A 17,452-nucleotide genomic window follows, 5' to 3' on the forward strand; every position below is an offset into this window, starting at 1 on the left:
AAAAGCAGCTAAAGCAGCTTTGTTATAGGAGGCTTGTACATTTTTAATATGTGTTTGCAGCGTTAACAGCAAACATTCTTAATACAAAACATATTCAGAGGAAGTATATATTAGTTCTGGTTACTGGCTCTCAAGAGATGGATGAAGTGACCAGAGGGACTTTTCTCTATAATTGTGATTTTACCCATCCAGCTGTAGTTCCAGCTTCTCAGTTAAGGCATTCCCTGCAAACTCCAAACCACATTGGGGTTTGTTCTCTCACTAGAGTTCAAAGCACCAATTTGTCTCATATTGTCATCCCCAATAGCAAGGGGTCATTCAGCTAGCTTGCTGATACACAGCAACTATTATGTGTATACACAGTACACATGTATCTACAACACATACACACATATGTAGCGCATCTGTATATGTCATACACACATATGCACATACTATACACACCTGATATCACAGGCATGGATTCAGTCACTTGGGAGTTGGTTTTCTCATCCAATCACTTCATTTTACAGATAAGGATACTGACGTCCAGAGAAATGAAATGATTTGTAGGGGGCCGCACAGTTGTTAATAGTGGAGCTGGGACCAGAACCTGGGTGTTATGCCTCATAAGTTGAGGGCCTTTTCCCAATATACCACAAACATATGCTCTTGTGTCACTTTCCTCCTGAAATTTTCATGTATGTTGTCACCTTAACTAGATGATAAACTATATGAAGATAGGGACTGTGCTTTATATTTCTTTGTACACCCCATAGCATTGTCTGCAGTGCTCAGCACACAAGAGATGCTCAGTAAAAGATGTTAGTAAAAACCTCCAAAGAGTTTTCCAGAAATCTATATCAAAGTAAGTGACAGATACACCAATGATTTCCTAACACTGGAATAGCCCTAATCTCCAAGTAAGAAAGGTATGATCACAAATATTCTAGGCCAAGCAGGCTGGTTAATGCTTCCTAGTAGAGTGACAGTGAGGTAAGGGAAAAATATGTTTTCTTTGCAGGACACTAAAAACTCATAAGACAGGCTGTTTACAAGGCCTGCTATTCAGTCCTTTAGCCATTTTATTGCTTGGTGTTCACTCCTAGTTTTTGGTCTTACCTTCTGCACCCATGAGGATTAGTGTATAATAAAGCTATTCTATAACAAGAACATAACTAAAAGACAGGAAAGAGGAAGAAGTTAGGTGAACAGCATCCTCTCTGTTCCCCAAGCATTCCCAACTCATCAGGAGAAGTTTAAGTTATGGAAGCCATGCTGGATAATGAGCTTGAAGAGAGGGAACTTCTTTGTTAGATACTGCAGTGAATCACTATGCTGTCAAAAATTTCCTGCTGAAACTGGAATTGTCAATTTACATTTACCTATCATCCAGTTCTGAGTAATTCAAATGTGGCTGGACTTAGACCTCTGAACAACTGAAGAGCTTATCACCTATGCTCCCCTTTCCCTAGACCCAGGAGGTGGGAGGGTACTGAGCCAGCCCCAGAATTTTACTTACACATGCCATTGGGTGCTGCAAGGGGTACTCGTGGTCCAATGATGTTCCCAGGCATTGGTGGCATGACAGGTGGGGGAGGACCACCCCCAGAAGGATGTATATTGGCTGCAACAGCTGGAATCATACGGCCTGGCATGGGCTGTCCAGGCATCATGGAACCAGGACCTGGCATCTGACCTGCAGAAGGGTATTTAAGGGTACTTGTCATAATTGTACTATGAATAGGTGGGCCAGGAAGACTATAACGCAATCTCAAGAATTCCATGGACAAACAAATTTAAAGCAACATATATCGTGGGAGTTACTTTAGATGTTACTTGAAACAGACTCAGATAAAAGATGCCCCCAATAGCAACTAACACATTGGGATTTTTTTCATGAGGGGTTTGCAAGGTACTGATTGTTCCAAAACTTCAGCAGAGACAGGCAGCTGTGAGAAGTTATTAAAAAAGAAAGCTTTTCAGAATTTTTTTTGAAGCTCACTTCGGTTAGAGGTAGGGTAAAAAGAAGAGATTGTCAGCTGTCTGCCTGAGGACATATGACACCAAGAATACAGACGGACTAATGGGAGAAGAAAGAAGAGCTTTCACACCAAGTGTGCACTCAGTCTCGGGACTAATCATTTAACTGGGTCAAGATCAGAGCTGCATTCATGAAAAGGGGGAAGGACAGGGAGGGAGAGTTTCCGGACATACAGGTAGCATCATTCTTCACTCATCTTTCAAGAGTAAACACTGGCCTGAATCCCCAAAACCTGTTGAAACAAGTGCAAAAAGATGATCTAATCCAGATAGGATTGTGTGTTGTCTCAAGTGTTTGAAATTACAGGAAACTCTAGGGAAAGAAGAATCACAAGAGGTTATCTGTACTGCTTTATAACTAGTTTTAGAACATGATGGCTTGTAATTTCAAGACTTTTATTTTGGGGGCTGTATTTTCTTGTAAGCGGCTACAGCATGAGGTGTAGAATAATTTCGTAAGTGATGAGCTTTTCTCCCTTGGCTTGAGGGAAAACACGTTCTCCTAGTCCTCCTACTGCTCTGACTACTCAGGCTCCTGTTCCCCAGGGACCTCACCTATGCCTTTATTTCTTCCCCAGCCTTCCCAATCTTCTGGGATACAGACCCACACCTCAACTCCTGTCATATTCCCTTGGATGTTCCCATATGCACCTCAGACTCAACTTTTCCAAACCAAGATGAACACCTTTTCTTCCTAAACCTTTTTCTTCTGACTGCATCACTTCTGCCAGGGGCACCACCAAATTCACCCTCTTTTCCATGTTCAAAACTCTCAAACCTTTTAACTTTCTTCACTCCTGTTAGAGGCAGCTTGGTGGCACCATAGTGCACAGGATGCTGGATCTAGAGTCTTAAGACTTCAGTTTAAATTTGGGCTCAGACACTTACTAACAGAGTGACCCTGGGCAAGTCACTCTGCTTTAGTTCCTTCATATACAAAATGGAGATCATAGCATCTGCCTCCTAGAGTTATTATGAGGATCAAATGAATAATATTTGTAAAAGACTAGAAAAAAGGAGATTTGGGGGAAAAAAAAAGACTCTGCAAACCTTAAAGTGCTAGCTATTGTTATTTATTATTGTTGTCATTAATCAGTTACCAAGTTCTATCAATTGTGCTTCTCTTACATCTCTTAGAGACAACCCTCTCTCTCTTTCCTACTACTACCCCCTCTACACAGAACCTCATCATCACTCGCCTGGATACCACTAGAGCTTTTTATCAAGTCTTCCAAACTCCACCCTCTCCTCTTTCAAGCTGGCCTTTGTACCATGGCCAGAACGATGTTTTAAAATATTTATATTTGGTTAAATTAGTCTTTTGCTCAAAACTCTTCAGTCACTCTCCACTGCTGATATCCAGCAGAGATGGACCCATTCTGTCTGGTATTCTAGCAGACCCTTCATAAACTGGCCCCACCTCACCTCTCCAGATTTATCTTCTATTACTTCACTCCATGCTTTAGCTAACGTGGACTATCCTTTGTCCTCTGTGCATGCTGTTTTGCTAAGCATGAAATGTCCTCCCTCTCCATTTAGTCTGAATTCCTAACTGTCCTTCAAAGCTCAATTTAAATGTCACCTTCTCTACGGAATCTTCCCTCAGGTTACATTCATAACTTCTCCTTGGAAACGGTGTTTCATTTCAAAACTTTTTAGTGTATTTGCCACTTAATTTTGTGCATCATAGTGTTCTGTGTTGGTGTTACTTCTTAATAGATGGTAACCTCTATGAAGTTGGGCTTGGTTTTATCTAAATTTTTATCCCCCCAGTGCCAAACATTGTGCTTTACACACAGCAAATGCCTAATAAATTTTCACTGAATGAATTGCTTGAAGCAAGTGACTCCTGTAAAAGGCTTTTCTTATAAAAACTACAAGGACTTTTGTCCAAACAGATGTAATGGTACAAGAATAAAATATGCTTCAAAATAATTACTGATTCACAATTAAGCCCTTAAGAGTCAAATAAAGGAAAATTCAGATTGTGTAATCTGCTAATGAGATTGCTTGGAAATTAACTAATGGTGGCAGAACAGTCAAAAAGCAATTTTTGACTAATGAAGCAATACAGAAAAAAAAGTTACTAGGCAATTCTACTACACCTCTCTTATCAACTCACTAGCTCCCCACAGCAGCTCTTCCACACCTTTTCATGTCTACACAAATCTCTTATGGCTTCTACTCCCCCTACTCTCTCAGTGAGAATCTTGCCTCATAGTTTACAGAAAGAATTGAAGCCATTCACTGTGAATTTCCTCTTCTCCTCTCTTTCTCATCTATCACTCTGGAGCCTTCTGCCACTATTTTTTTTTTCACCCATCTCACATGATGAAGTGGCCTTAATGCTTTAATTAACAATGCTAACCCATCTACCTGTTTAAGTGATCCTATTCCATCCCATCACTTCTAACAGACTGCCCCTTCCACTCTCACTTATTTTCAATCTTTCCTTCTCTACTGGCTAATTTCCTATTGCCTACAAACATAACCATGTCTCCTCTATCCTTAAAAAAACAAAATACTCTTGGGGCAGCTAGGTGGCACAGTGGATAGAGCTCTGGCCTTGGAGTCAAGAGGACCTGAGTTCAAATCCAGCCTCAGACATGACACTTATTAGCTGTGTGAGTCCTGTGTGAATAACCCTGACTGTCTCACCAAAAAAGCAAAAACAAACAAACAAAACCATAAAACCAAAATCACAACAAAAAAACCCCTCTCCCTTCATCTTTCCATCCTGTTCTATACCTCTTCTGTCCTTTGTAGCTAAAACTCCTTGTGAAAAAGCTGTCTACAATAGACGCTTTCACTTTCTGCTTACTCTCTTCTTACCACCTTACAATCCAGTTTCCGACTTTATCATTCCATTGACACTACTCTCCCAAGTTACCAATGATATCCTAGTTGCCAAATCCAATGACTGTTCCTTGTTTTCCTGGACCTCTCTACAGCCTTTGACACTGTTGATCACTCCTCACTCCCTCCTCCTTGATACTCTCTTCTCTCTAGGTTTTTGGGCCACCCCTCCGTTCTGGTTCTCCTCCTACTTATCTGACTGATCCTCTGCCAGATCACAGCCTCTAACTGTAGGTGTCCCTCAGAGTTTTGTTCTGGACCTTTTTCTTCTCCCTCTATACTACTTCACTGGTGATCTCACCAGCTCCTATGGATCTAATTACCATCTCTATACTGATAATTCTCAAATCTACCTTTCCTGCCCTAATCTCTCTGCTGATCTCCAATTTTACATCTCTCTCTAACTGCCTTTCAGACATTTCAAACTGGATGTCTAGTAGAAATTTTAAACTCACTCTGTCTGTCCAAAACAACTCATTATATTTCCCTTTAACTCATACCCACCCCCATCTTCCCTGCTACTGTAAAAGGCAACACCATGTTTCCAGTACCTCAGGCTCACAACCTAGGAACCATCCTGGATTCCCCACTACCTCTCATGCCCTACATCTAGATAGCCGCTGCCAACTTCTGGTGTTTTCACCTCTACAACATCTCTCCAATATGCTCCCCTTCTCTCCTCTGCCACCAATCTGAACAAGACACACCATCTCTTGGCTCTGGTCATTTTTCCTGGCTGTTTCCCATGTCTGCAATGCTTGCCCTCCTCTGACTACTGACTGCCTTGGCTTCCTTTAAGTCCAAACTAAAATTCCACCTTTCTACAGGAAGTCTTCCCCAGTCTCTCTTAATTCTAGTGCCTTCCCACTGTTAATTATTTCCTATTTAACCTGTATATAGCTCTCTCACCTCTTTTTGTATCCCCAGGGCTTAGCACAGTGCCTAGCACATAGCAGATTCTTAATAAATGTTTACCAATTTGTTGATTCCTCATCACCACTTTGAGAGCAAGTCGATGGGAAAATATAAATTTTTGAGTACTCTTAAAGAACAAGTGGTAAAGGAGACAGCACTCATAAGAGAGCTATGGAGTAAAGGATAAAGATGAGGATGGCATAAGAATGACTTGGAAGTTTCCTTCTTTGAAACTGGTGATATGGTGTCTAGAGGTTAAGAAAAAAAACCCCTAATAATCATTATTGACATTTATAGAGAAAAAAGTACTTTACATACATAATCTCATTTAAGCTTCACAACAATGTGAAGTAAGTACTATAGTTATTATTATCCCCACTTAATGGAGAAACTGAGGCCTAGAGAAATGCAGTCCTTTGGCCATGGATAGTCAGTATAAATGATAGGATTTGAACCCAGGTCCTCCTGATTAGAAGTTCAACATTCTGTCATGTAAGCCAAGGGGAGAGAACATAAACAGCCCTAAATTTTTCAAGACCAATGTTGCTACTATTTAAATAAAACAGGAGATACTTTATCTCTAGGTATATGACAGCTGCCAGGAGATAGTGGTATGTAAAAGACCTGGCTTCTTCTACAAGCAAATTAAATTCTACAATAATCTGTTAAGCCTCCTCCCTTGTCCTCATAAGGGAGTAGAAGAGTAACAGACTCCGATAAGTAATCACAAAGTAATTCTGAGAGGGAACATTGAGGTGATCAGGAAAGGCTTCCTGAGCTGAGCCTTAAAAGGAAGTGAGAGACCTGAGTAGGGCATACATCTGAATCATGAGATAGCATACCTATCTATGTAACATGACTTCAGAATCACAGAACTGGAAGGTACTGCGAAGGCTAACACCTTCCATCCTTATGAAAACGAATGGCCTCTACAGTAGGTGCTTAACCCTGGAGCACTGCCCTCCCTAGGCTGACACAATATTCAGCCCTGGACCATTTCTATTTGAGTTTTACAACACTGTTCTACAACATAGTCAACAAATGGTCATCCAGTTTGTTTGAAGATCCCTAATTAGGGGAAGCCCACCCTCTTGAAACAAACCTCTTTTTTTTTTTTTTTGGTGAGGCAATTGGGGTTAAGTGACTTGCCCAGAGTCACAAAGCTACTGAGTATCATGTGTCTGAGGCCGCATTTGAACTCAGGTCCTCCTGACTCCAGGGCCAGTGCTCCATCCACTGCGCCACCTAGCTGCCCTGAAGCCCTCTTACTTTAAGATAGCATATTGTTCCATGCTCATTCCTAGTCCTGCCCTCTATGGCCAAGCATAACAAGCTTAGAAGTTGAATCCACCTTTCTTTCTCCCCCTTCATACACTTAAATATTGCTGTTATGTTCCCTCTAAATTGTCTCAAGTCAAGACAATATTAATTTCTTCACCTGATACTCATATGGCAGGAACTCAAGGTTTTTCTTCATTCTGGCTGCCCTCCCCTGTCACTCTCCACTTTCTCAATGTCACTGTGGAATGACAACAAGCAAGCTGCCAAATCAAGTGTGTAGGAGAGCTACTAATAGTAATACTGACAGACAAGGATTAAAAACATTACACAGTAACCTGTGTTCAGGTTGTGTTGTTGGAATCATACCACACAGGCAGGTGGAACACATACAATGTAAATTGAACAGAATTTATATTTGGGTCCTCTGAGAAAGGATCCTACTACCCAGAAGTTGCAACTTGGGCCCTAATAAATAGAAATACATTTCTTAAACACCAGTAAATTGTTACCTACCATAATTAGAACCAAATAGATTCCTAAAGTGCTATGGTCCTTACCATTTCAGCAGGACTGTGCACAATCTCTGGGTAGTGTTAAATCTACGGTTCCCCATAAACAAAACATTGCAGAAATGACACTGCCCCTCCTGCACACAGCTGCTTTTGTTCAAAGATTCTCTATGAATGATGCCATGATAAGAGTTACAACGCACAGCTAAGAGATTCTCTTATTCCCAATAATAATGTGGTTATATGTACTTTGGGGAAATGGTAGAAACAAAGAACTTTGGAAGAATTTGGAATTCTAATCACTGCAATAATAAACCACAATTCCAGAGCACTAATGATGAAAACATGTTACCGACCTCCTCAAGAGGACTCAAAATGAAGAATGGAACATTTTTTGGGCATGGCCAATGCAGAAACTTGTTTTGCTTGACTAGACATGTTTGCAATAAAGATCATTTTTCTTTTGTTCTTTTTTTTTAGATGGGGTAAGGACGCAGGGAGAAAAGATGGATTTTTGTTGAATGAAAAAAATTGTAATAAAAAAAGAAACCCCCTGTAAAAATCATGAATTTTCTCTTCTCCACCCCCGAAAATATAGAAATAAGCTACCCAAGAAAGACTATGAAAAATAATTATTAAGTGATACAAGAGTAAAGCAATTTCATCCCCTAATTATTAACAATCACAGCTGGCCTTTTTTCAGGTCCTGGAGTCAAGAATTCAAGTGTCTTTGGCTGGCTACATAATCCCCTACATTGATGGCAACAAGCCTTATTGCTAGAAGAGTGCTTGCTTTGGCCAATCTGGCTTGTTCTCACAAAGTCAGTGCAAAAAAGTCAGTTGGCCAAGGTCAGACTTGCTCTCCACACCCTGAGGAAACATTTCCTATCCATTACCAAAATCAGTCAGTCAACTAGCATTTATTAAGCTCCTCCTATGGGAGGCACTATGCTTAAGTGCTGAGGATACAATGAAAGGCAAAAGTCCTATTAAAAACTGAAGTTCCTTTACCTTCCTGCTATAAAAAGGACCATAAATCTTGTTAATAATCAAACAAAAAAAATACACAATAGTGTTCCCCTGGGTATTAGAAGAGCCAAAGATAGCTCTTTAGACAGGTAGTAGAGTAAGGAGCAGGGGTAGAAGGAAACATTTTTCACCTCTGTGTTTCTAGTTTGCTTCTATTTTCAAAGGAAAAAAACAATGGTGACACTCAAGGAACTTACCTAACTACAATTTATTGCTCTTAAAATAAAGGTTACATTGAGGATATACATGCAAAACAACAAACATAGCCATCCATCCATCCATGGGTTCCAGCCTGTCCTGATCCTGCGATATAACCAATGCAGACATCAAAACTCTAAGTGGCCAGATCAGCCATGAATGGTTTGCTCCCTGCTCCACGTCCCACACCTAGTTTCATTCCCTTACTTTATTTCTATAACGGATCTATGGTTTCATGGGTAGAGGGAACTACAAGTAAGGAAACTTGGACGTCAGTATCTACTCTGTAAGTTACAGTCTTACAGGGTTGCCTGGAGCACCGAAAAGTTAAGTTATTTGTCCAAAACCACAAAGTCCGTATGTGTCAGAGGCAGGACTCGAACATTATTTTATCAAGGCCAGCTCTCCATCTACTACACCATGCTGCTACTCTCGAGAATTCCTTCATGCTTGAGAGTGAATGAGCTGCTCAGGTGTGCTTTACAAACACACTAAGCTAAGAACACTTCACATATCTATTAATTCACCAATCAGAAGTCACTGAGATACGAGTACGAACGCATATCTCATTGAGTATTACTTTCTTTGACTATATCTTGCTTACATTATTAATTCTAGCTGTTTCTGTCAATATAGTTCTTCCACCAATCAATCAATTAAACCATTTCCTGAAGCGTCGAGGTTACAAGGAGGACCAAACTACACTACAGCTTGTAGGATGCTGTCATCTGTGAATACCTTTCAGGGACACTAAAGTCTTCCATTAAAAGAGGCATTGCCCTCTAGAGGTTATAGTTGTCACATGTTGTGTGAAATAGCATGAGAGTTTCCCAAAGGACACTTTACGAAATTGATTCAGTAGATAGCAAAACAATTCAATGATAGAACTTACTTAGGAAAGGGTAAGGATTTTAAATGGGGATATTATTTTTTGTTACTAAGAGAGAAGACTGGTCCTATTTTTTTTTTGTAAGGGAAAAGTTTCTTTTCATAATCTTAAAATTTTTGAGGTCATCTTGATATCTGAAATACTCATGGGCCTCATCATCTTTCAAATGGAAGAGCAAAGATAGCCTCACAAACTGTTACTCTAGTAATTTGATAAAGCACACAAAGTTTAAATGAACATGAATAATCCTGATCAAAATCAAATTGTTTTTCTATCCTTTCCCATTCTCAGAGAGAAAAAAAAAACAGATGTCTCCTTTAAGATGGGGAAAGAAGGACAAGACTTCAGAAAAGCAATATGAAGGCACAAAACACTGGAAATAATAAATAAGAGGCAAATAGTAGACATGTAAATTATAAGAAATGGAAAGTTACACTTAAAATTAGATTCAGATCAGTGAAAAACTGTTGATACACTCTAATAAGGTTTACTACTTATTTTTATTAAAGTGTTACTTTCATCACTCCATGGAAACAGAGATGAATGCCAACCAAAGATTCTTTCTCTGCTTTGTGAGGGTATAAAGAGGAGTGTAGCTGAAAAGGACTTTTAGAATTTCAAACGCTTGGTGCAATTCATTATTTCATTTCTAAATCATTCACATCTACAGCCTTTGGCTGAGTCCCCAGTAGAACAGAAATAATGGAATCAGTCCTAAGCAAGAAGTCTAGACTCCTGGGTGACCCCCTGCTTCCTTCACAGAGTACTTTCCTGAGGATAACCACAACAGTTGATTTTTTTCCTTTAGGACAGAGATCTTACTGTTTTCTTTTTAAAGGTTAATATTGAAAAATGATGCAACAGTTTTGGTTATATTAAGGAATATGTAGGACTAAATCCTCACTTGAATAACTACGGAGTATTTGTTAAATTGAACCCAGGCCCCATTTCTTCTTGGAGTCTGGGTACCTTAGATTAACTAGGTAGACTCATTTTTGGATGAAAAAAGGGTTACAGAGATTTACAACTAGAAACAAGTGAGATCACACTACCATAGTAACATTACAGTACAGATTAGAGGTGGAAGGGACAGAGATAATTTACTCCAGCTACTTCACTTTACAGATGTGCAACTGAGGCCACAAAAGATTAAATGACTTGCCCAATTCACACCTTAGTAAATGCAAGAGGCAAGTTCAGTGGGGTCTTTCTCACTCAAAGCCCAGCACCACAGAATACATCATCATCTTGCTACTCATCTGTCTTATCCAACTACTTGATTTTCCATGAGAAGCTACTGAGTTCCCAAGAGGTTAGGTGGCTTGCTCAAAGCTCAAGTTTTAAGCAGTGGAGACTGGATTTGACCCAAGGTCCCCTGAATCCAAATCCTATGTTCTAATATACTACTCTCCTCTCAGACATATTAGTCCTATTCCTTAACAGTGGTATATCCTTCTTTTCTTCTATGTCCTACAACATGTAACACAAGATAAGCACATTGGAGGTGTTCAATAAGTACCTGTGGAACTGAATACATAAAACATGTGCAATTTATTAGTGTGACCACAACTGCTCAGGTTAACAATTGAGATGAAAAAGTATTGGTGTTAAAAGTCTAACCAAATTAATGCAAACACGCTGGGGCTGAATGCTTAAGAACTGTGATGATACAGTATTTTTAAAAAATGTATGAATTGGTATTCAATGACAAAAGTAATCCAGAGATTAGAAGAAACAAAGTCTTAAAACAATGCATACATATATAGATCAGAGTATGGGTCAATTAGGCCTAGTAGTACCCCTATGAAAAAGTAGCTAAGGGAAGCATGGTCAAAAGTCCAGGGGTTTGCCCACACATCCTGGTTTCCCTTAATAGGTTCATTAATTATTAGATCCACAACTGTTTATCTAAACCCCACTTAAACCCATTTACATTTTCAGCAAATGATACTTCTTAGACTAATATCATTAGGGTCTTGTTTCTATTGTGTCTTAATTCTCAAAAGGGAGTAAGAAATTTATATGGACATTCAAACTAACATAACTTTTCCCTTCACTCTTGCAAAAAAGGTGATCTTTCCTTACACAAGCTGTGGCATAACAGAACTAAGAAGTGTGAATAATTAGAATAACCTAACTTACCATAGATACCCAGGGGAAAGGAAGGGGTCTGTTCTGTTTGTTTTTTTTTAAAGCTCACCTGCATATTGTCTTTCAGTTATTTCACCTTAACATAATTCATTCAAGGATGATCATTATTCAGACATTAATCCAAAGGGCATAAAGAGAAGGGAACATTTTCGAGGGTTCTTCCTCAAGGACCTTTTCTGGTAAGCCATTAACTATTTTAAGGAGATGTAATACAGAAGGAAAAGATTCTTCAGTCTGAAGTGATAGTTTTGTTGGCCTCAGATACCATACCTGAAGTTGGAAAGACTGGGACTTCAAGTAACGGCTTGAACCTATACCATTCATGACCACTGATTCAGACACCTCAACACCAAAAGAACTCTCAGGCCTTACACAGAGACAACATTTGTTCCATGTGTAGGATATCTTCTGGGAGTCTCTCTGCCATCTTGAGTTAGAACTATTGAACTAATTCAATGAGTGAGTTTGATCTAGTCTGTGGGAACTCAGACCTCTAAGGCTGAACTCCTTGTAATTGCAAACCACAGATCACCAACATCTGCCTAGCAATACTACCTGGTACTTAATGTTTATTGACTGAAGGGCCGATTTAAGTCGGAGTATTTGAACTGATAACACCTTTAATAACTAAATAAATAAATATATTATTATTAATAATAATAATAATAATAATAATAATAATAATAAACTAGAGGACCCTGGGAGGTAGTTATTGTTGTTTAATCATTTCAGTTGTGTCCAACTCTGTATGACCTCATTTGGGGTTTTCCTGGCATAGACTGGAGTAGTTTGCCATTTCGTTTTCCAGGGGTAACATAGCTAGTAAGTGTCTGAGGCCACATTTGAATTCAGGTCTTCCTGATTCCTGGTCCAACACGCCACCTGCCCATACAAGGTAGAGCCCCTAACAAAATGGTATTCTTCCAGTCCAATGACTGTCAAATTTATCCCTTCACTCTTCTAATCCTAGTGATTCACAGTCTCTAGAAGGCAAAAACAGCTTTCCCCTGCTACTTCCAAACCAGCAAAATTCCATCACTTTCCACTTCTATTCCCTCACTGGAAGACAAACACAAATGTACAACTTTCCAGCCTGTCTTTTCCCTTTACAATCTTCCTAACTGACTTGTCCCTAGTTACACGCTCCAATGCTGTTTGAGCCTTTTCTCAAGCTTCTTCATTAGGCTGAGAGGGAAGAGTTGGCATATTCCTTGCACTCTCACTGCTGGTTCCAGAACTGTCCTCTACCATCATCACTCAGAAACTTTTCTCTTAAGATTTCTCTATTTCTTGTCCTTACTCAGGAATTTACTACCTGGCTCACTGTCTGTCTCTCTCCAACATCCTCTTCTCCAAGTGCAGCAATATCAACTGAAGAACATCAGCTAACCACAGGAATGTCATACCTTTGATTGCACCACCAAGTTTCACTACAAACTCACTTCAACTGGGTCCTTACTATGGTATCACAAAACTTTAATTCTTCAAATACTGATTATCTCATTCCTTTCAGAAACTGCTCTAAAACCTAATCTTCTATCTTCAAACTCCCAATGTTGCCTTCCACCTCCTGGCACCTAGTAGACATCCCTATCCCCTACTTTATTGATGAAATTAAGGCTACCAATCATGAGTTCTCTCAGATACCTCTCATCACCCCTTCCAAACCTCTTCACATTTTCACCTATTATCTTTTATTTGATTACTGTTTCTGAAAAAAGGAGTGGCCCTTCTTTTCCACAAGTTCCTCTACTTACGGCCTTAATGTTACCCCATCCCTTTATATCTCCTCTGAGATTTTTTTTTAATCAATAATTTCCTCTCACTCCTTATCTTTCCTTACTACCTGAAAAGATGATCAAAGCTGCCCTAATTCTTTAAAACAAACAAACAACAAAATCATCTCATGAGAATCAAGCTACGCTCTTTATCTTTCCTCCCTTTCATAGCTAACTCCTGGAAATCATCCACATTTGCCGCCTCCATTTCCTCACTGATCACTTGTTCTCTCTACCCATTATATTCTGGCTTCCACCCTCCACTCTATTGACCTGCTTCTCCAAATTTAACAAAACTTGTAAATATTAAATTTGATGACCCTTTTCAGCCTTCATTCCACTTAAGCCCTCTGCAGTTTCTGATACTGTTAATCAACCCCTCCTCCTGAACACTCTCATCTGTCTCTGCTTTCCCAACACTGGTCCTTCCTGATTCTCCTACAGTTCAAATAACCACTCCTTCTTTGTCTCATTTACTCAATGATCATCATTCAACCCTTCTTCTATCTGAAAGCTCTGTCTTAGGCCTTTTCCTTAGTAACCTCATTAACTCCCAGGAGTTTAAGTATCACTTCTTCTCAAGTCATTTCTTTTCTAAAACATTTATTAATATATTCATAGTTATATCCCTAACCTTCTCCTGAATTCCAATGTCATATCAACTGCTATTGTAGCTTTCCACTTAGATATCCTAGAGATATTTCAGACTCAACATATTCAAAACAGCACATGCTATCTTACCTCCTCCTAAACTAATCCTTCCTCCAACTTCTTGATTTCTGCTAAAGGCACCACCATTTTCCATTCCCTGAAGTTAAAAACTCAAAGTCCTATTTGACTCTTCCCTAGTCCAGAGAATGTGAACTAAGAGCAATGGGACAGAAGCTGCAGAGATAAATTTAGATTTAATGTGTATCAGTGAATAAACATTTATCAAACACCTACTGTGCACCGTGCCAAAAAACCTTCCAATAATTAGAGCTATCGAAAAGTAGAATGGAAAGCTACAGGAGGTGGTAGGTTCCTTCAATTGAGGGAGTGGGGGTAGGGATGGCATCAGAGGTTAGATAACAATTTGTTCTAATAAGATTATGGCAATATTGGATAAGATAGCCACTGAGGTTTCTTGCAACTCTGAAATTCTGGGATTCTCTCACTTACCTCCCATACCCAATAAGTTGTCTAGCCTAACTCCATAATACAGTCAGTTCTGCTATGACACGTTTTGAAAACACAAATTTCTTCCAACATTACTGATATATTAAGGGGATATCTTGAGTATAATACAAATTTCAGTGTTGCTTCTGCTTGATTTCTTCCTCCAGATACAGCCTGAATGCAGAAAACTGCACTACTTTGTAATAATTCACAAGCAGTAACCCTTCTAATGCCCACGTTCACAAGCAAACTTCACATCTTCTTCAAGGTAAAGTACCCTACTTACATTTTCTGGTACAGTAAAACTGTAAGCAGAGAAGGGCTGGTCTGAACAAATCCCATGGCCTCCAGCCCTGGGTTGCAGCTTGCTCAACCTCTTGCCAACCTAGCCCCATGGGAACCAGGGCAAAGGCTGATTAAGCAGCGGCCTGAGGCCACGGATGGTGTCACTATTTATTGTATTTATGTATTACTTAAACATTTAACAAGAATAAAATCATACTATCGTTTTTATTAGGCTACTGTCTTTTCTGTAATATGTCAATGACAAATAGTTTTTATTGCTCAGTTTTGCATGGTGTGGTGCTTTTGAGGGAACATATATATCTTGTTATAGCAGAATTGACTGTATCTCTCACAATGACTCCCTTCTTTCCACTGACACAATCACCACCGTAGTTCAGGCTCTCATTCACTTCTCAAGACAATTTTACTGAATTTCTTCCCAATTCAACTCTGAGTCCAGTTGTTCCCTTTTAAAATTCATCCACGCAACCAACAAAATTATATTCTAAAAACACAGGTCTAGCCCCGATCCTTGTTGTTCATTCATTTCAGGCGTGTCCTACTCTGCATGACTCCATTTAGGGTTCACTTGGCAAAGATACTAGAGTAGTTTGCCATTTCCTTCTCCAGCTCATATTACAGATGAGAAACTGAAGCAAATGTGGTTAAGTGACTTGCCCAGGGTCTCACACAGTTAGTGTCTGAGGCCAGATTTGAACTCAGGAAGATGAATCTTCCTGGTTCCTAGCACAGTGCTCTATCCACTGTACCACCTAGCTACCCGATATATGGAAGAGGCAGACTAAAATCTTCTAAAACCTTGATCATGCCACTTCCCTAATCAAACTCTTCCGTGTTTCTCTACTGGATATAATACGAACTTCTCAGCCTAGAATTTAAAACATCAGATACTCTACAATTTGAATTCTGCTGTCTTTTCTGGGCTTTTATTCTTCTTAATATATATTTGAAGTTTTCATCTCTCATCTCCACACCGTCACACTGGCTGTCTTTCATGCGTAGAAGCAATCCCCCCTTGATTCTTCTTAGAATCACCAGCTTCCTTCAAGGTTCAGTACAGGTGGTAGCTCCTGCACACTGACTTTCCTGAGTTCTCCAGTTGTTAAAGTTTTCTGTCTCCTCAAATTACCTCACATTTGCTTAATTACATACACACTGTATTCCCAATAGAATCTAAATTTCTTCAAGGTAGGGATAGCTCTATTTTTTTCTCTTTATATTCCCAGCATCTGGTATAGTGCTTCAACAAATGTTTGTTGAATTAAATCAGAGCAGGCACTTCCGCACTGATACAGATCACAGCTTAGACACTTTCATCTCCTGAAATTCTTGTGTAAGGTGTAATGTTCGCTATTCCCTAAAAATACCAGATAAATGATGCTTTATTCTAATACACAGTTTTGCATTTCAGACTGGCAGCCTCATCTCAATTCTAGGGGAGGATCATATCCAAGAGCACTAAGGTGAAATTTTATTATTTTTGAGATTAAGCAACATACTATTAAATATAATATTTCTCACCAAAGTAATAAATTACATCTAAATCGGACTTTAACAATCAAAGGCCATTCTAATAATAGTACTGCACACACTACTTTTACTTAAAAGCACTTTAGGATCACAGAGTTAGAACTAGTTTGGCCAGCCATTTTAGTGTCAAATTCCAATAGAAATGGGGCCATAAGGATCCCTGTGAGTTACATAATGACTTAGTTTTAAAATGTAACATTATCCATGTTCTACTGTATTTTTATTTATTTTGTTGAACATTTTCAAATTACATTTTAATTTGGTTCAGGCTACACTCAGAAATACTGTGGGCTACATGCAGCCAACATGTTTGAAACCTCTGGACAAACCCCTAGATTTACAGATTAAAAAAGCTGAGTGTTGGAGAGATGAAGTGACTTATACATTAAGTGGAAGAGCAAGAATCTGAACTCAGGTCCTACTACTTCCAAACCCATCACACTTTAAAATTACATCGTGAATGACTCAGAGTGCAGATTGAGATATAATTTTTGGATATAGCTAATGTGAGAAGAATGTTTTGCTTGAACAGGCATAACTGCTATTAAGAATTTTGTTTTTCTTTTTTTTGATGAAAGAAAACAGATTTTATTTTTAAAAATAAAATTTTAAAAATTTAAATGAAATTACATTATGATATCCTTCAAAAAACGCAAACCAATTACTTCCATTCTCCGTAAGAAACAGGAACAAAACAAGTGGTAGAAGGCTAGTTCTGTTTACCCAGCCAAGTCAGGAAGCAGCACCAGAAGAAGTCGGGAACAGGGCTCTTTTCATACAAATCCAATTCTAAACATTTAAATGGGAAGAGAGGGAGAGAAAGAGCTAAA

The 17,452-nt window shown here is 39.1% G+C and overlaps 1 protein-coding gene across 4 annotated transcripts in view; it reads right to left on the reverse strand.

The window, feature by feature from the left end:
• The window catches only part of SMARCC1 (SWI/SNF related BAF chromatin remodeling complex subunit C1), a 173,830-nt gene that overhangs the window by 3,570 nt on the left and 152,808 nt on the right, over positions 1 to 17,452 (reverse strand). For 3 of the 4 annotated variants that reach the window (XM_078152454.1, XM_020999002.2, XM_078152455.1), the window contains one exon: positions 1,502 to 1,678. In XM_078152454.1, coding sequence (XP_078008580.1) covers positions 1,502 to 1,678 — 177 coding nt within the window. Of the gene's footprint in view, positions 1 to 1,501; positions 17,412 to 17,452 lie in introns of those variants that run through there. The other variant, XM_020999003.2, reaches the window with a different exon arrangement.

This window comes from Phascolarctos cinereus, unplaced genomic scaffold (assembly GCF_003287225.1).
Source record: "Phascolarctos cinereus isolate Bilbo 61053 unplaced genomic scaffold, phaCin_HiC Scaffold_4;HRSCAF=312, whole genome shotgun sequence".
Taxonomy (NCBI): domain Eukaryota; kingdom Metazoa; phylum Chordata; class Mammalia; order Diprotodontia; family Phascolarctidae; genus Phascolarctos; species Phascolarctos cinereus.